A 20,557-nucleotide genomic window follows, 5' to 3' on the forward strand; every position below is an offset into this window, starting at 1 on the left:
TTAACTGCCTCTTGTCCTCTATGTGCATCAGTAAATATTTTGAGAGCAGATGATAGCTGACATCTTTTTATAGATGCATGTTTTGAACGTAAATGTATTAAACACATATGTGGGTGTGTGTGTGTGTGTGTACGGACCCTTTCAAACATCTCTCCCAGTCGGTGACAGTGGAACGCGCGGCGCTCAGTCCCGATTCCTGCTGGAATTTCAGGGTGTTGTTTCAAACGCTGGTATAAACAAAAAGAATAAAAAAAAAAAAGCAGCAGCAAGTCAGCACATCACAATAGCAAGTTAAATATAGACAAGGATTACAGAGCCATTGTTTTCACTCCTGCTAAATAAGACAGTCCTCTTAAAATGGAACGCCACTTGACCTTTCACGCCTCATCGGTCCGTGGCTGTATTTAACTGATGCAGGGAGGCAACATTTCCCCCTTGGACCTGTCCCTGGCTGATATGAGGAGCACTCCTGCGGGCTCACGCAATGCACAGGCGGCACAAACCCAGCGCTCCAGAACACAAGAGGGATTTTGCAGCTCATGGAGGAGCTCTCTCTGGGTCCCACAACGACACGCGCTCCTTTTTCAACTTCTCGCAGCTCGTGCTCTCTGCTGGCCATCTCAAATCGCCGCCGGTTCTCAAACATTCAAAAGTTACTTACTTTGAAGTGGAAATCCTTGACGTGCAAAGCAAGAGGCAGATCTGCATTGTGGACAAGGTGAGTGTGTGTTATTTCCAGCCCACCGGGGATGTGCCCAGCTCACGAGGTGCCATGTTACGGAGCCTGTTTTCCCTCTGCTCTGATCTCGTTCCATACTGGAAACGCTTTCAGTCTTCCCTCTGGGAGACAGTCCCAACTTTTCATGGTCCTTGTCTGCTTTTCCAGGATTTTCTACAGACTAAAGCTGACACTGATTTCCTTTACACCTCCTGGCTGCTCTGTGGCCGCAAAATACAGCCTTTGCCTGTCCCTTGAAGCTTATGAGATAACAGTGTTTATTTCAGAGCGCGATACTTAAACATCTGCTTGACAACGGGTGTTCAATTTTTTAATACATTTGCAAAGCTTAGCATCTCTGCAATGCTGCAGATTCTTGTTAGCATCTGAACGTATTCAGCTGAACTCTACTTACAAGGAATGGGCAGGAAACTAGCAACCTTTGTCTTTCTCTCTCTCTCTTTTTCCTTTTTTAAACAAAGGGACTTGGCTAAGAGTGCGGAGTTTTTCTAAAGTGAATCAAAAACCATAAACTACAGTCACATTTTATGTAAGCAGGATAAGAGAACCGGGTAGGAAGGATTAACAACATAGTAAGCAACAGCTGGAAAAATGTTTCATAAGTATTTTCATCACAGTCTTTGTGATTCATTGTCCTCAGCAGAAGGGCTGGCCTCTTGCATGCCATGCCATGAAAATGAGCATCCCAATTTTTTTAGACTACAGGAAATTTCTGTAACACAGCAGAGTTTTAAGACTTACTGTTTTGCTTAAAAAAAAAAACCCTTAGCCTCACCGGCAACAGCTGGAACTGATGAATAACTGTGCTTCAAATGTTTAGTCTAATGTCTCTGAAATACGCAAGGTGGACTACCACCACACTTCTAGTGCTCCTCATCTTTCCAAGGGTGGTTTTCTAATCTGCGTGCCTAGTTAACGGTAAATGCTTTCATTCATTCATTCATTCTTAGTAGAGCAAAACTTTATATGAAATTTTTGCCTTAGCCAAAGGGGAAACACATCTACAAAATGATCAAACAAATATGATGACTTTTACTATCATCAGTTCTATTTGCATTTACTGAGAAATATTTATACAATTATTAAAAAGGGTTACCTAAATGTTATATTGAATAAGGCTCCCATCCAGTAAAACACCTGAGCATGTTTCTTATCTTAAACTGTCCTATAGTCTCATTAAAATAATTATATTAACAGAAACAGAACTAGGCCCAGAGCCACATTTCAGAAATCCTCCTTCTGTGACACACAGAAGAAACACAGTCTGCTGGGACAACAACAGACCTGCGTTTCAATCTTGCTCTTAATCCCCACGTTTCCTATACCTTTCCCAAACCACGGACTCTGCCTCTGGAGCAAGGGCAAGGGAGTTAGGAGCGGTGACCGCGAAGCACGCGATAGAGGAGAGGTGAAATACCCAGAGAGGAGCAATAGCAAAGATGAGCTGCACATGGCCACAGACACCCTTCTGAGCAGGGACACGTCTTAACGAATTTGTATTTTGAGCGTCCGTTCACCTGGGCGCGTAAATCCCTCAATGCGGGCTCAAATACCCTTGCTAAGGCAAGCCCGGAAGCCTCGAAGCCGAGTTCCTCACTCGTGTGAACACTGATTAGTACGGGGGAATCTTATTCCAGTTGGGTATTAGAGCGAGCAAGAGACCTCTTCAACTAGCTATTGCATAATCTTCCGCTTAATTATATAAAACATTGATACAGCCCTGACATGACACTTCTAATGCCCGTTTTTGGTTCGCGAGATAATTATGATTAGCTTCCTTTCTCAGGGTTGCATGTAATTATTTCTTGTCAGGCTTTATAATAGACGAGAAAAGGAAGCATGTATTTTAAAATACATGTATTTATTCTCTCATTAGCAGTTCAGACTGCGTGATTTTAGCAAAGGCATTTGTAACAGTTCCGGGTCAATAACCCTGAAGGGAAGAACTGTATGACGACGGCGGAGAGAAGACCCCTTCCCTTCTCCACCTATTGGAAGCTCAGGCCGAGTGGTCGGACGATTAACGCTCCGCGGTTAAATACCTTGGTTTTCTTACCCTTCTTCTTAAACTCGGAGGAAGGATCACTCACTCAATATAGGCAAGCTGAGTGGCTAGTGTGAGGTCCTGATCATCTTTAATTTCTCAGGGCTCAGTAAGCATGGGGTACTTCTACACAAAGTCGGTTCTTTCTTGGGGGTGTCTTCGCAGGAGAGGGGCAGGAGATACCGACCAAGGCATCATCCCTCCACCTTGGGAAAGGAAGGGCCGGGGTAGGTCAGTGTTGCCAACTTCAACGTACCGCAGGACCCGCAGCCATGAGACTCACTTAAAGGCACAAAATAAAGAGATAATTTGCCTTCTGGTTTTAAGCCTTTAAGATACATTCACATCACGCCCCAGGCTTTTCCACTATCAGGAAAGCCAGAGGGGGGAAAAAAAAAAAGAAAAATAAAAATAAAGTAGTAAAAGAGGAAAACCCCAGACATATTATCACACCACCATCTCCTCCAGGAGCTGCGGCTTGAGGAAAAATACCTAGTCTTGCAAAACTTGAATTAAATTCACAGAAGTCAGCAACACTGGCAGTTCTTCTTGCACATGTGTACTTTGGTCATACTTTTTTTTATAAAAAGCGACATTATTTTTATTTAATACTGTCAACCGGCTCTCTGGGGACTTTTTTTCTCTGCTGTGGATATGATGTTATACAAGTGGTTTGTGGCACAGTAGCTTTTCCAACGCGTTATTTACAGAATTTAAAAGAGACATAAAAGCAACATGAGGCATTTTCCCCCAGATTTGCTCATGGCAGAGAAATTAACTTCGAGGTGAGATATCACCAAGAATTGCCGTCAGATTTTGGGGATGGGGAGAAAAGGGAGGAAACGCGCGTCTGCCTCAGAGCTTTTTTTCCCAGTTATTCTTCAAAAAAAAGGTCCCCAAACAACTTCCAGCAGCAGAGCAGACGCTGGCTATTTTTAGGCAGAAAGGGGCTACCTTTGAGAGGTGGGGAAAAGGCTTCAGAAACGTTAGGATGGACCACGCTCACTTGAGCAAAGGCATCTGCACTCGCTTGTGGCCGCATACATAATCTGGTACTGCATTTTTAAAGACGATCTGCAGCTGAAACAGGACTTGTAGAGGTTTCTTGCTAAAGAAGCAAAAGAAATATTCAAAAGGAACAAGTTTCTTCTTTGGCCAGTGTAAAACAGCAGGGGAGCCTAGATGATCACACGTCCCTTCTTTCTAGCAATTTATTAATTTCTATGAAAGAAATGCCCATCTGTGCAGCGGAGAGTGCCTGTAATTAGTGCTGATGAATATTCTTATGTGAAACATTTTCAATGAAAAAGACTCCCAAAATGTGTAAGGATTTTGTTGGCTCCCATTTTACTTCTAAAAAGAAATAGAGGGGAAAAAGAGAGAGAGAACATGCAAAAATCATCAAGTCCTAAAAATGAAAGAAAAAGTTTCGTTCTGTATTTTTTAACAAATAATCCACTTCTTTCATCGTAAGTGAGAACTTACGAAAGATACATAGCTACTCAAAAACTGTTTTACTTGTACGTTATTCCAAAAGTCCAACGTAGGTTTAGTTGTAAAGTTATCGACGTGTGGTTATTTGATTTATAAATTTAGCTAAGGCAACTCATAACTGTTTCTGTTCCTGTTAAAACATTCATTGTGCAATATTTTTTTCTTCAAATTAACTTGCGGTAAAATGTATTTTCCTACAAATGTAGTGCAGTGCAATTAATTTTGCATGAGTCGCTTTCAAGGCAGAAAGTACTGCACAGTGACATCACCTCTGGGGAAACCAGGGGAGAAAGCTTTTTCCCCCGTCAGACGTGGCGGAGCTCAGCAGTTTGTGTCTCCCCACTTGGTAGCCACCCAGCGTTCGTCCACTTCACAGTGGAAGTCCTTTCAGAAGAACTGCCTAGGGCCTGTGGAGGAGGACTTGCTTCACAGGCTGTGCAGGCACGAGCCTCCCGTTTCGGTGTGCTGCAAAGATTAGGGGCGCCTCGTCCCTGCAACGAGCCCCCCCAAGCAGCCACGGCCTCAGGCGCTTGTATACTCTACGCTTTTCAAACACAGAACTGCCGCCTCTTGCTGTTTGACCACAAGTTGCTTCCTCCCCTCGCCCCCACCTCAAATTACCATCTCTGGGAATCATGCGCCCATTTGAAACCCTCAACTTTCATTATTATTATTTTTTTGGGTACGCTTCAGCTCTTTATTCTGACCCCCAGACACTCAGAAAACTGAAGGCAAATTAAAAAAAAAGATTTATTCCCAATTTTGTATCTTATGATTCCTAAGCCATATTCCAGACTTCAGAAAACCCAACTAACTGGCCTGTTCTTGTGTTACGCATTTTTGTCTCACGTAGCATAACACAAGTCTATGCATCTATCCAGCTACTTATATATCCAACTCTTCTTGCTGTTTTTTACACCTTCAACCAGAAGTACAAGTTGGGAATAGTTCTGATCAATCTGAAAGTACTGTGTGTCCCTGTCTGAGGGAGGTCACAATCATCATTACCGCTCTGTTAGTAAAGCACTGAAAACAACACTGTCCTCCTCTCTGCACACTATGGCTTAAAGATTGCAATGGAGTTACTCCAGCTTTACTTGCATGACAACAAAATCCAGATCCATGCAGAAATCGTTATCGACAGCATCAGGAATCTATCTGTCTCTCCCCCGTGGAGTGCGGCTCTGACCCAGAAAGTGAGCAGCCAAGAGCACTCACCACCAGCTCTCTTTTGCATGGACATCTCTAGCAAATAAAAATAACTTCTCCCACCATGACTTGGAGGCTATGTTTTAAACAGCACATTCATTTTAGGTGAGCAAATGCAGTCATTAATGTCGGCAATGGATCTCTTCAGGGATATTCCTCACAGCACCAGGACCTTGCCATTTATATCAGAGTCTCCTCATTTGTAGCCGTTGAGGCATGCTAGGAAAATATAGTAAGGAAGCCCTTGCCCAGGAAAGGGATACAGATTTTCACGTAATGCAAGAGCATGTTACAAAAGTCCGTTCAGCAGCTTAGCTTCATAACCTGCCAGACATCAGCCAGGCAAACCACCTTCCCAGGGACACCAAAAATCACTAGGAAATATTATATGTGAAAGATCTCCTAGACATTTTGAGGACACCTAGTTTCTCCACATCTTACTGCTGTAAAATGGAAAGGTGCTAGCTGGGCTACTGGCTGTATCTGTCCAGACGCTCACAAAGAAATATGCGTAAGGCTAAGATAACATCATCACCTCCCGGCACCTTTTGAGAGACGTAAGGTTCAAGACCATTCTTTTCAGAGGTTTAGTTTTCATTGCCTTGTAAGTCCAACGCTTATGTAAAGCCGAGCAAAATGCCTAGGAAGCACCGCCCCTACGGATACCCTGGTGTTTTATGTACGCTTCGCACAGCTCGAGATGACAGGACAAGATACAGGCTTTAGAGAATGAGATCCCATTTTTAGCTCTTTATAACTGATATATCTTTATCTAAACACAGAAACTGGGGACCAAATCTGAAGCTCTCACACGGTCCTTTGCGTTTTCCTTTAGGACTATGCCCTCTCCTGGCCAGTCTGCCTTGTATAGTTGTTGCTGTTTTTTTCTTTTTTTAAATCTCGCAGTTTACATATTTAATTTCGTAAGACTCTTCCTCCTTGTGGGGAATGAGCAGAACCTCTGGACTTCCCACAGCTGCCTCATTCACACACAGGGCTTTCGAAATTATCACCTTTCTCGTTCAAGCAGTCTGTCATTAGAGACATCCTGCTTCCGTTTCAGGGCCAAAGATGCTCGCGGGAATTGAACAACCAGCTGTGCCAAAGGAGGAGGCTTCCTTGGGGAGACCAGGTGTTGGTACTATGTATGTCCCACAAAACGGGGAACGCCAGAGCAACACGGAGGAGGGGATGCAGACACTAACCTGGCTGAACCTGCCTCACTGCTGTGTCAGTCAGTCCTTCATTTCACGGAATCACCGAACGACTGAGGTCGGAAGGGACCTCTGCAGATCATCTAGTCCAACCCCTCTGCTCCAGCAGAGTCACCTCGAGCAGGTTGCCCAGGACTGTGTCCAGGCGGCTTCTGAATATCTCCAAGGACAGAGACACCACAACCTCTCTGGGCAACCGGTTCCCTCTGGAACAGGTTCCCTTCTTCCCTTGCAAGGAGGAATTCACGGTGACTGTCTTTTACTGTCTGTTTTCACAGCATCCAGCACAACAGGGGTTTAGGCCCCTGCTGGGAGGCACTGCAGGAAAATACAGCACATTTACAAACATGTTATAAAGTCTATGCATTTTCTTGCCCGTAAGAATTGAATCTTATGCCTACTACCGGTGCTGGAGGTGATGACAACAGCAATTTCTTCCTCAGTTATTAGTTACACCTGGCAAAATATCATGTAGGTAAACATATTCAAATCCTACTTAAGCAATGCGTTACACTCATTTCTTCCTGCTCCAGTAGACGCTCACCTCCTTTTTATGGCAATATAGCTGCAGACAGTTTCCGATGAAAAAAGGCAACTGGACATACTAACTTCTGCTTGCTCTTTGCTGTTACCATTCGTGTTTCAGCACAGATCTGCAGATGGAATACCTTTGATTTATATAAAACAGAGAGACTGGTCAGGGAAGAAGCTGGGCATTTAGCTCATTTAGCTTTTGTAAAGGGGTATTTTAAAGAATTACAGACACCACTACAGAAGACTAACGCTTCAGCTGATGTTGATTTTCAAAGCTTGGAAGTGCCTTTGAATGACAGGTTTTATACATCCCTTATTTTGGATAGAAAATGCTTAGCCAGGGGTGGGGGGAGACTGAAACGTAACAGACAATGCCCCAAATGATGGCTTGATTCAAAATTCAGTGAAAGCAACAGAATGAATTATTGAGACATCAGGGACGCTCCAACTCTTCATGAACGTATTCTGGCCAACAGCACGCTTTGTGCAGGCCTGTGAAAACCAACCATGCCACAACAGGAATGAGTATTACCGAAACTGTACCCGTTGAGACAGGTTCCCAGCTAGTGTGGAAGTGTCCTATTTCCCAACGTTACGACATTTTACCCTGGCTACACATTTGCCTTATTGCATCAAAGATAACTCACGGATAATTGCAAATTATTAATGTACTGGAGCAGTATAAGACCACAGGGAGCCGTAGGTGTTTTATTAGTCTAATAGTTAATCAGCGCAACCCATGATGGAAATTCAGTTGTATAATGATATCTCGTACATGCATTACTGCAGCATTAAAATACTCCTGGCTGTGATTTATTGGTCCATTAGAACATGCTCCAGGTTCTTTCTGAAATCTTAGTCCTGTGATTCTTCACAAAATACCTGAGCCATGTAGTAATGGATCTATGAATACAGAACAGTATATGCAAATGCTACCGTTGTAACATCTCTATCTACATTTACATAACTTTTATTCCTTAAAACTCCTTAAAACACAAGTTTTCCATTTTTTTTATATGCCGCTCTTGTGCTACAACAGGAGAACAAATTGTGACAGCCAGAGAATCTGCAGCAGAGAGGCAGCAAACATCCCTTCGTAGCACTTGTTACTGTGAAAAGTATTTAGCTTTCCAGCCTTCCCGATGATGTCTAATTGGTCTCCCACATCACCTTCGTTCCCCGTTCTTTTCTGCTTCCCGGCTTCCTACATCCCCTCAAGGGCCACGGGGGGCTGCCTGGCTCGCCGTCTTTCTCTGCCTGCTCTCCCCAACATAACTTTGGACTGTTTAGTCAAATCTGAGTAAACCTAAAAGAGGAAAAGAAGCCCCCGAGAGTACTCGGTCCCGCCTGCCTCAGAGAAGCCGAGTGTTTCCAGGGCAGGAAGGACCGGCGGAGCGCAGCCGTGGCCCCTGCCTTCGCCGGTACCAGCGCGGCGGCTCAGCATGCCCCTTTCGCCTGGGCAACTGGCAAGCACAGGGCAGCCAAACAGCTGGTTTCGTGCTCAGCCGAGCCACGGTGGCAGAGATACGCAGTGACGGCAGCTAGAAAAGGCAACTTGCTCAGGGGAAGTGCTTGATTTTAAACGTCAGCAGTCCGCATAGACCTACAGGTTTGTGCAAGCAAGCACAAACCTCTAGAGCCATGTGATAGAAGAGGGAAGTCAAACACAGAGAGATTTCATAACTAAGTTACATACTTCATTTGTGCCAGGACGGGCAATTCAAATCAAAACAAAACCCTACAAATCGCTTTTCTCCTGAGACGAACTGGTCAAAATGAGATTTTTTTTTAAAAAAAAGCACGTTTCCCAAACTCTGTTCTCCTTGCAAATTACAGTGGAAACAAACGAGGTTTGAATTTTCCACGGAGTAGAATTTGGGAGAGGAGGATGGCATTACAAATTAATTTTGGAATACTTCAATCTGTTACGACACAATAAATATTTCATTTCAACTGCAATTTGTATCACAATTTAGTAGTACATTTATTTGAATATTATTTCATATCAGGTTATTTCCCGTTGCTTGAGAGGGTGTTATATTCTTATACACTGTCATGATTGATGCGTCATAAAATAATGCAGAAGTAATGAAAGGTCCATGGAGATGAGAACTAAAAGCAATGAAACTATCACTGTGGTATGAATTTTCAGCCTATTCCTGAAAGAGCATTTCAAAATGAAGCCTTTTCTATTTCATTTTTTTAAATTTGAAGTCAATACTAATGTACACATCCAAAGTTTAGCAAGAACAATCCTATTTTCCAGGTGGAAAACCGTTCTGACAAAACCGTTCTGAGTGGTTCTGCTCCTGAGCTTCTCCGGGCGAATACAGAAACCTTAGCCAATTTTCTTTAACCAAAGGTTAGAAGGCAGAGAGACATGTCAATTCCGGTCAGATTTGCTCAGAAATAAGTGAACACGCTGAACACTAACGTGTTCAATTGTAAACTGCGATGGCCAGTAAGCCTGCTATCTGTTAGTAGATCACATTCTCTTTACTTCCGCTCCCGTCTTTAGCAGAGGGAGAAAAAGCTCTTTCCAGGGCCGGTCTCTGTTTTTCAGGAAATTTCTTGTAAAGGAAGAGGATTTTTCTTTGTGTAAGACACCCAACCAGCGGCACGGAAAATTGTAACACAAATTCAGAGACAAACTTGGACAGTGTACATCAACACGGCTCTGTGGGACCCAGTAAAGTTATGTGCATTCATAGATAATTCCAACCTCTAGTCACTGGGAATGTGAGTCAGATTATCTCATATGCCAAAGTTCATGTGACCACGTAATAATCTCCAGGAGACTGTTAAGTGATACTGTGCTCTGCTCACGTTTATTGGAACAGACTTGAGCTAAACCTAATTCTGAAACTCTCCCATTTCTGGAAAGACTCGGTTGAGATCAGCGCTAGCTCTTTAGTATACTGGTTTCGCTGCAATCCACTGATTAAAATATTAAACTTAACGCAAAACCATCCGGTAGTTCTGACAATCCTCGTCTCTATGTAGCTACTAACATGTCATTTCCAAGGTAGGGTCACCTATTTATAGCTGTTTGGACATGACCAGCACGCTGGCTCACCAGGCTAGCCAGAGACCGTTGTGGGACACGCTGAGGGAGGTTTTCCCAGCACCCGTTTTTAATGCTGTCTTTCAAAATGAACAGTAAGAAAAAATAATCAGATCTAGAAGCCAAACTCACTTTCCTGGTTAACTTCCTGTGAATTGCTGCTGATTCCTAATACTGCAACATTTTCCCCCTAAGCAAGGACAGGATGTGAAAGCAGGAGTGATGAAGGATTTGTCGAGCGCCGAGTTTGAAAATGACCTCGCTTTCCCATTATCTGGTTATCTATTTTGGGACCAGATCCTCAGCTACAATAACCTGATATCATCCCTTTGAACAAATATGCCTTGGCCGAAGATGTGGCTATCTGTGGTTAATGCACAGTTGGAGTGGCAGAATTTCTGAATTTCTGCAATCACAGAAAATGACTGCCTGTTGGAAAGTGGGTGATTCAGCAGTGCAGTAATACTGACCTTTCACAAAGAGAGCAAAAAGGGAAACGTTCCATGAAAGACCACTTATTTGCTAAAATTCTATTATCCAAATTCTTATTGGTATTCTTCTAACCTCCGACCCCCGAAATAATTCTTTAGTGCAAGAACTGTGTGATGCAATTACATACAGATCACCGGATTTATTATAATTCCTTCACTTACAAATGTGAAAGAGGTATGAAAATGGGTAACTATCACCTGATTAGCTTGTACTTACAAAAGGCAGTATCCAATTCCCATAATATCTTCCTTCTACTTAGGGCTCTTCCTTGAGTCATAGCCTAAGTTACTAATATGGTATTTTAAATCTTAAAAAGAAATGTGATACTTTGTTCATTGCTGCATAAGGGAAGGATAAAACTGGAACTGATGACCCAGAAGAGCCTTTCATTCTCGAATTCCTAAAAAAATGAAAAATTGCCTGGAATGGAAAAGTAAAATCATTTTTGCTAGGAAAAACAGAATTAGAGGTTTTAAAGTCATCCTTTTCTGAGCGAAAAGTGTAATGAATGCAACATAATATCTACAAAATCAGCATTTTTTGCTAATTTTTTTGTGAAGACTCTACTTATGATGACAACTTACTAGAAACTTAACTACGTCTAAAATCTGGTGTTAGACTACAAGTTGAGGAGCTGGAGGGAAAAGTAGCTTGACTGTCAAGACATAGAAGATACGTGCCAAATAAGAGGTGCTTCTACAGCACAAATCATCTTGTTCTAGATAAACCAAGGATGGTATCTTAGCTCTGTTTTCCCTTTGTGTATCTGAAAAATGCTGAAAGGACAGTTAGAAGACTTTTGGAAATAATTTAAACGAATAAAAGGAAGGCAGGCCTAGTAATTACAGTGGAGCGTTTCAGTGTTTCATTCAGTTAGCACAATGGGTGATAAGAGCAGGTGCTGTTCCAGTCCTTATATTTCTTTAGCTCGTATCGATGTACGATGAAAAGAACAAAAGATAATTAACGGAGTATGAAGAGGACACTCTTAGTAGTAAGCTGATGTCTCAGCATCATCTTCAAGTTGATCAATATTAGAATCTATAACTTCACTGGTTGTTTTATGAGGTCTTTAAAAAAAGGACACAGAGTTATCAAGATCGTAAAAAAATGTATTTCATTCTTTTGTGGCTGTAGCCTCATTTCTCTGCTTGGGACAGGACGCCGTGACTCCTCCGTGACACAGGTCGTTCTGAAGAGGAACGTACTTGCGTTATTTTTCCACTTCAGGCCTGTCTAGCTTTTCTCAAGTGAGGCGAACGGCCATCCTCTGAGCCAGCCGGCCCATAAAGCACACGTCTTCCCGCCCTCCTGGCTGGCTCCGCTCCGGGCCTTCCCCGGGGACGTGTGCCCCATCCGGCGCAGCGCCACGCAGAGCTGCGGCTAACCGACCAAGCCCTGCCCGTGCCTGAGCTGACACAACTGCAACCATCTCCAGCCTGCAGCAGCTTGGAGCTGCTCGTGCCCATCAGCGCTCTGCCCGTCCAGCGGCGCTAGGGAGGGAGCACGGTCCCCTCCGCCTCCACCTGCCTGGCTTCAGACGCGCGTTGAGTTGGTGTGCCATGGCTCACACCCCGTGGTGCGGGTGCCTCGGCCGCAGTGGGTCACCGTAAGCACAGATCCTAACGGGCACCTCTTCCGCTTCTCAGCACCTAAGGGACGTGCATGACTTCAGAGGTAAACGTCTTGCCCCTTGACCTAAAATGGAAGCTAAGACTCATTTTTTTGGAGAGCTGAAGTTAGATGACATGAACCCCAGGGCAGGTAGGGTCGGATTTGGAGGGGAGAGGCACTGAAAGCGTCAGGTTGAAAATTCAGAGAGCGACGTGAAGGTAGAGTTGCTAAGCAGGCCTGAACGAGAAACTTTACGCTGCTTGAAAGCAGCACTGTCCTGAAGTCAACACACGCTTAACTGGTGCGGGAAGTAGGGAACTTGAGCTCGTCCTGCCCTGCGAGCGGAGGCGGGGTTACAAGTCTTGCCGTTTCCCCAGCTTATTCAGATGGGCACCTCTCCAGAGCACCAGTTACCCCTGACGGCTACTTACCAGAACCTAGCACAGTAAGGTACCGATCTCCCACAGGGATGCAGGCTCTGTGGTAATAGAGCTTACTGTATTTAGAAAGACAGAGGATCCTCCCTCACGTCAGAGAAGGCCAGTTCCTTGCCTTGAGATGGCAACGTCAGCTCTGAAAACCGGCTCCCACCAGCTCTGTGATAGGACACACATCTGGTTTTGGTCTGCAGTCTTACGTGCCATATGTTTGTCGCCAGCTATACAGCACTTGCACCTATCTCTGACGTATTCGGGGCTCTGGACCTTACAGGTGTGAAATTATTACGTATGAGAAAGCAATGTGAGGTGTTTCAGGGGCTTCTAAAATGTTTAAAAAAAACCCCAAAAAACTGTCTCCCCAGTTCAAGTCCACAGCAGCTGTACAGACCATATGCAGACATGCGAGGATGCGATGTTCTACTGGAAGCTGTGGAATGACTTAAGGGTAGTGAGTGCAGATGAAAATGCTTTTCTTTTGCTTTTGCAGTAAGGGAGAAAGCTCCGCCTGCTTCTCGTATTGTCCCCTGTGGCTCAGCAACTCCAGGGGGAACATCCCTCTCCCGGCCCAGCGCTGTTCCTCGTGGTTTGGGTACAGCTCGGACCTTGCTGATGCCAGGGTGAAATCTGTCCTTGCTTTCAAGGATTCCAGCCCCTGATTTGGGGGCAGTTATTATCGCTTAACAGGCACATCAGAGAGGCTTTAAGTAAAGATTCACTTAACAGTAGTTTCTTCAGATAAGGACTTTGGAATGACCAGTAAATCCCTCTAACACTGAGGGAATGAAAGCGAGCAGGAAAGACCTGAACTTTGCATAGCAGCCATTCACTAGGCACCATTTAGCACAGGTATCATCATAAAGCTTTACGTTATTGAAATCTGTATAGAGTTATCTGCCTGTTCATATTATTACTGGAAAAAGCCTGAGTTACTCCTAGCACTAGTGACACACAGATTGCATATTTGTGTTGGGGGTCAACTTACGTAAGAGCAAATCTCATTTTTTTTTTCCTATATTGATTTGTTGCTTTTGAGTCAGCAAATTTATTTCCTTGCATCAGTATTTCTCCAGACTCACAATCTTTTCAGGAAAACAACCTATCTTAAGGTGCTGAACGATCTCTACCAGCAGAACTGCCTCATGTTCCTCTCTATCCCTTACGAGCAGTTACTATCACAGTTCCCTCTTATATCACGTTTTGAAGAGGGACTAAGGGCTAAAGATGATGCCAAGAAGGAAGGATCAGTAGGTATATTTATGTGCGAGTGCAAAAATTCTCGGTGATGCAATGAAACAGGCATTGGCGTTGCCCAGCAAAACTCATTGAAGTCTTTAGTTTGAAGGTGGGAAGAGACAGACCAGCTTCTACAGAGCAGAAGGGTTAGGTCCCTGTGTAACTGCAGGAGAGATGAAGTGGAGAAATTCTGCCAGGTTTTGCTTAGACTGTGGGAAGATCATGTTCAACTGGAGATGGCGGTGGGCCCAGACTGACGGGTGACGAGCGCAGCCAGGGCAGCCAGGGAAAATGGTGTGCCATGGCTATTTCTCCACCTCTACCAAAAGAAATCCTGCTGCTTTTCAAGGGTTCGTTGTATCTCACCACACTTCATACCGGTATTAACCTATGCCACACAGGCACCTAGTGTCTCCAGGGAAGGAAGCTTGCTGTGTTCTGCCATCAGCTCTTCCGAAGAGCTCTCTTGCTGCAGCCAAAGCAGTTCCCCCCAATTTGGACTCAGTTACTGCTCAGGCTCTGTGCTTAAATGAACAAATATGGATTATTAAATCAGTGTCATGTGCAAGGGGATGGTCTCATTAAGATGAGACCCTTGCCTCTGCCAGCTACATCTCAAACTCAACACATTATTTCTGTAAGTGTTCCATTCGCTTTCCTTATAAATCCGAGGCACTCCTAAGTCTTTCCCTCCAGCAAATTCTCATTGTGTTTCTCAGATGCTTTGTACAAAGTCTGTTAAGAAATCAATATACATAATAAAACAGAGTCTAAAAGGCCTCGGGACTGCCATCCAGCACCGTGACACCTGAATTGCTTCGGTGCAGGTGAACGACAGCACGCAAAAGCAAGATGATTTCAAGCAGAAAGGACAGAACCTGACCCCTTTGCTACTGGCCCTTCAGAAAAACCCCTTCGTATCTCTAAGATACAGAGCCTACTATGCTTGAACTTGACTTTTAAGCTCACCCTTCAAGTTGCCCCGCTGACTTGATCTTGGGGGCAGTCACTGCCTCTGCAGGGCCAGCAGGTTTCCCTCTTGCCCACTGGGATTGCCCACTGCCTTCTATTGACCAAGCAGGGCTGGCCCAGGTAGTATGTGAATCAAATGTGACCAGACCCTAATAACAACATATCCACACGCAAAAACAATTGCTATTTGCATCATGATTGCCTAGAGCACTAGGAGACAAACTGTATCATCTCTTCATTAAGCAGAAGGAGGGGAAAAGGGATTGCAGAACGAAGCAAAATTAATCTGCTTACATTTTGTTTTCTTTTTCAGGTGCCTCCATCATCTACCCTTCTTGATGTGAAACAGAAATTTCACAAAGCATGTGAGTACTACAGGCTGGAGGCATGGTTAGAGGCCTTTCAGCTTGGAAAAAACCGTCAAATTTATTTTTCATGAACTCTCGCATGAAAGCCGAGACTGGCTTGACACCTCCAGTACTAAATTAGAGCAGTTTCTGGAGCAAGGTGCTACTGTAGCGATCACAGACTTGAGAGGCTGGAAGGAGAAGCCTGCATAATTTATCACCGCCAACCCATGAGCAGATCAATCCTTTTCTAGCCTCTGCTTTTAACATTACAGTGTCATTTCGAGACCACAACTGTGTCTGTCCTCCTAGTGTTATATCAGACAAGCTTCAATAACATTGTAGTGCTTCAAGCTGCCCATAAATAGACCATGTGGACCAAAGAGCTACTGTAGACAGGAACTCAAGCACAGAGTGATTAAATGGCTTATCTGGGATCATGCTGGCAATCTGGCAGAGTTCTCAACTGACTCAGCACTGTCCAGTTCCCTAAGAGTCAGGGCAACTCGCTCTCTTTTAGCAATGCTCTTCTTTCTTTCACATCTGTGAGGAAGGGAGAAAACGTCAGTGGGGATAAGATAACTTCTGGTAACCTCGAGTGTCACTCAGATTTGAGATATGCAGGTCTGTGCAATGCTAGTTAACCTGAACTGGACTTCTGAGAACTGCAGGGGTACTTAGCTGGGCAGAAGAAGATGCAACAAGAATTCAGGGTTGGAAGGGAAGGCCCGACAAACTCAAATTAGGAACGAGGCAATTGTTTTCCAACATGCAGCATGGTTCACTGTTGGAGTAAGCATCTGAAACGATGGGCTTTCATTAATTTTACAAAATAAGGTGTCTTCAAGTAAAGACCGGATGCCTTTTTGAAAGAAATGCTTTAGTCAGACACAAATATTGAGTTCAGAGCAGGGTAAGTGGATGAAATATTAGGCTTCTCCTCTGTCTTTAGCATTTTATAAAACACTAAAGCTCAAGGCTGCTGTGACTGCACCAAGATTCAGTTGATGAAGCAAAAGGCTGTTGACACAACTGCTCCAAAACTACTTGTTTTCACTCCCTGTAAGGATTTGTAAAATGCAAAACAGGAAAAGTTTGAAAACTCAGCAGCTGAATATGAAAAGAGTGCATAAGATTTAATATTTCAGCAGGAGTATTTCTTCCCCTCAGTTTCTGAAAACGCAGCGCATTTCTGCATAGACTCTCTTAAATCAATCGGAAGTGGATTTATATTGATCCAGCCTAAATCATTTGAAAATCACTGGCACAAAAATTTATGCCAGTTTAGCTATAATCAGGTTTTCAATGGAATTGGGTTAAAATGGTGCAAGGTTGTGTATAAGCCCATTTAATGGTACCTGTATTCATATTTAGAGGTGCCTTACTTCTCAGATATTCCCAATGATGTAAGCAGAACTGAGTGTGAGGAAAGACAATAAGCATACGAAAAAGCGTGATTGTGAATGGAAACTCTGACAACGTGGCCCTTCATAACACGTGTAAGGGCCGGCATATTCCTTCAACGTTTTTTTTTTTTTTCTCAATGTCCTCAGTTTCTCAGTTCACTTCCCCCTGATCTGCAGACCACACCATGTCAGTGTCCTGTGTCCTTTCTTCCTCTTCCAGCTCATTGCTTTGACCTCTATTTTCCAACTCAGCCTAGACGTTGTTGTCTGAACAAGGTTCCTCCCTCTTGCATTTCCGTTTGCAAAGAACAAACTTTCCCTTTTCGTCTTTGCATAGCTCAGAGGATGACAGCTTACTGAATACAGTTCTCTCAGGCAAGAGTGGAGAAGGGCCTGAACTGATCTGCGGATGCCTTTGGTTTGCTTGCTATTTCCAACTAGCTCATGCATTCACTGCTGTCATTTCATGTGTGCCAGACTCATGTGTTCCCTATAATCTCTCGCTAAAACACACTCCTATACACAGACCCCCTTACAGTCTACCTGCCTTCACACATTTTCCCTTGATCACCCACGCAATTAAGCTTCCTCCTCAGCTGGTATCTTGTCAGTCCTTCAGTCAGTGAGAGGAGCCCCTGCGCAGCAGTTTCACAAGCATCATCTCTTGACACTGATCAGTTTTTGCTGCCTGATTTAAGAAAGGAGCAGAAAGACTGACTTACGAATCGTGGCCGAAACTGTTAATCATTAAAACGAGAGAAATGGGATGCAAGCGGCACACAGCACGTTACCGCGCAGGAGTTTCTAAGTCAGGCAAATGTTCGGTCGGGTCTGTGTTTACATGTCAGGCAGAATATGGACTCGCAAGGCCAGGAAGAAATATTGAAATGCTTCTCGGGCCTTACTTGAGCAAAACCGTCACTGACTGAAACCACCCTCGCAAAGCCTATTGTGTGGTGTCTGTTGTACGGAGGTCAGAGGAGCAATCCCAGTTGTATCGCTGGAGATTCTGGGATCGCTTAAGTTTTTTAGCGGAGAAGAGCCATTGAATATTACACTGTCATCCCAAAGGAATTCAAAGCTTTTCCCCAGACTGAAGAGCACTGTTGTGGGTCAGCCCATGGTCACTTTAGCCGCTGCCCCGGGCAGGGACCAGCAGCGCCAGGGTCAGCACAGAACAGCAGCTTGCCTTTGCAGCCTTCCAGCCGTCAGCTGCACAGGCGCTTCCCGTAGCAGATGTTAGACCCAGGCCGTTATCCTTAGCAGCAAACGTTGCACCTGCCCACCATGAATCTGTCTAATCCTTTTTAAACCTATTTATAGTTTTGACCTCAGCAAAATCCTCTGGGAAGGAGTTCCACAATGCGACTCTGTGTTGCAGACAGAAATACATCTTTTGTGCTCACATGGTACAAACCTCTACCCTTCTGTTGCTTGATGTTTTCCGCCTGAAACTGGGTGGCAGCCAAGTGCCTGAGTGTTGCTGGTCTTCACAGAATCACAGAATCGTTTAGGTCGGAAGGGACCTCTGGAGATCATCTAGTCCAACCTCCCTGTTCAAGCAGGGTCACCTAGAGCATATTGCCCAGGATCACATCCAGACGGCTTTTGAATATCTCCAGCGAAGGAGACTCCACCACCTCTCTGGGCAACCTGTTCCAATGCTCTGTCACCCTCACAGTGAAGAAGTTTTTTCTCAGGTTCAGATGGAACTTCCTGTGGTTCAGTTTCTGCCCATTGCCTCTTGTCCTGTTGCTGGGCACCACGGAGAAGAGGCTGGCCTCATCCTCTTGACACTCCCCCTTCAGATACTTGTACTTGTCTTCACCCTGTACCATCTAAGGCATGTTCTGAGAAGCTTCGGTCAAACTCCTGCTGTGCCCCAGGTGACTTTACTGCGGTCTTCCTCATTCCCTTTGCTAGTTGGCAGAGATGAAACCAAGTCAAAAAATTTACTTAGGAGAAGGAAGCCTCTTGCCCCATTTCCTCAATTGCTTATAAGGAGTTAGGCACCTAAGGTTTTCTTTATCTCTAAGGATGATGTTTTTAATTGGGAAATAAGTACTGTGCAGACTAAACTTTGCAAGCTCTTGTCCTTGGCAACAACTCTTCACCTTTAACTTATTTTTGTCTTTGCAAAATGCATTGGACTGGCGCGAGGGAATCTTGCAGATAAAAAAAGAGAAACTATAATAATGATGCTAATCCAAGTATCACATAACTAAAATAAAATACCTCTAGAAAGGGTCATATAGTGGAGCCAGTGATCGGGTCATTAAATATTTTTAAGGTTACTGCACAAAAGCTACTGGAAAAGCTCTTGAAAGTGGAGGAAGAACAGAAAAGGGGGGGGGGGTTCATGCCCTCAGCAATACTGTAACAAACCGATGGCTCCAACCTCCTCCTGGAGGAGGCAACTAGAGCTACTCCTTCAAGTCGCAAGAGCGGGCTGAGGGAGAGCAGGAATTGCCTGGTGTTCAGAAGGAGCAGGCAGAGAAGGAAGGCCAGGTGGGAGGAAGCCTGGGGATGGGGGGAAGACAAAGGGGAAGTTGAAGGGGAAACTGAAAACATCAAGTCCAGAGTGCCCTGGCCTGCAGATGGGAATGGAGCGCTCAGAGAATAAGGAACACGCAGAGCTGCCAGCTATCCAAATAAAACATAAATTCCTACTCCTTCAGCTCAAAAATTGAAGGCTTCCCCATCTGAGCTAACATATGTTACACAGGGTATTTAAAATAAGCAATATCAAGGAAGGCGCATCATTAAGAAGGAAATTGTCAGTAGATGGCACTCAAGAATAAACAACATCATTTCTGGGCACTATGAAAATTAGGAGGTTTGCTGTACACTCTGAAGACCTCTTCTTGCAAGTATTTATTCAGAGACTCTAAGATCAATGTTCCCTAGAAGACAACTGAAATATATTCTGCGGCTTTCCACTAGAGAAGGGACAAGGAGAAAAACAATGCAATTCCTTCTTCAGGTTGAGGACCAGTCTCTCTTTCAGCCTCCTCCTTACAAGCTGCAGGGTAGTTAGTGTGTTAGGAGCCCTCCCTCTGCCGTGTTTCACCTTTCACCTACTGCGTGCATCCTGTACGCATCTCCTCGGAAGTCACAGCACAACAGGAGGCCTCTGAGATGTCATCACCCTCCAAAACACCTGGTCAGAGCGTACCCAGTCTGTCTCCCTGCACAAAAGCAAGGTCAGATGCTCCTTTGCAATCCCTTCAAGTGTGACAGTTCAGTGAGTCTACCAAAGTCTCCCAATAAGTGCCTTAATGCTTTTTATTGCCTAATACGAGGAGATACCATAATATCGCAGAGGACAAACGCTACCAGCTTCACAGGAGGCCTATGCACAGCTTCCCTCTTTTCCTTCCTGCGGCTGCTGCCAGCTCTGTTCTCCTCCCAGTTGCTTCTCAGTAGTGCTCAGCTCAGTGAGGCCTGACTAGCTGGAAAGAGAGCAACTTTTGAGAACCAGCAGGTTCTTGTTTAGCCCAAACCCTGAAGGAGCTGTGCAAGCCAGGCTGGCTCGGTGAAGAGTAAGAACAAAAATCTCTCAGTGATTAGAAATCACAAGGCAAGGCTTGTGAGAGGAGCTGAAAGCACACAAGGGTACTAAAACTTATCTGGGGTTGGGGGCGGGGGGGTGTCTTTAATTTTTTTTCCTTCTAAAAAGTCTGCTAGGGATTTCCAAGCTCTGTATCTGCAACTTTCCTGTTTTAATGACCTCTGAGAGCTCACATAGTAGCATG

At 44.5% G+C, this 20,557-nt stretch overlaps 1 protein-coding gene across 1 annotated transcript in view; it reads left to right on the forward strand.

The window, feature by feature from the left end:
* Positions 1–252: 252 nt before the first annotated feature.
* Positions 253–20,557, forward strand: part of TECRL (trans-2,3-enoyl-CoA reductase like) — a 59,392-nt gene continuing 39,087 nt past the window's right edge. The window contains exons 1-2 of the mRNA XM_009683758.2: positions 253–718; positions 15,363–15,414. Coding sequence (XP_009682053.2) covers positions 485–718; positions 15,363–15,414 — 286 coding nt within the window. The 5' untranslated portion in view covers positions 253–484. The remainder of the gene's footprint in view (positions 719–15,362; positions 15,415–20,557) is intronic.

The sequence above is a fragment of the Struthio camelus genome, chromosome 4, assembly GCF_040807025.1.
Source record: "Struthio camelus isolate bStrCam1 chromosome 4, bStrCam1.hap1, whole genome shotgun sequence".
In the NCBI taxonomy this organism is placed as follows: Eukaryota; Metazoa; Chordata; class Aves; order Struthioniformes; family Struthionidae; genus Struthio; species Struthio camelus.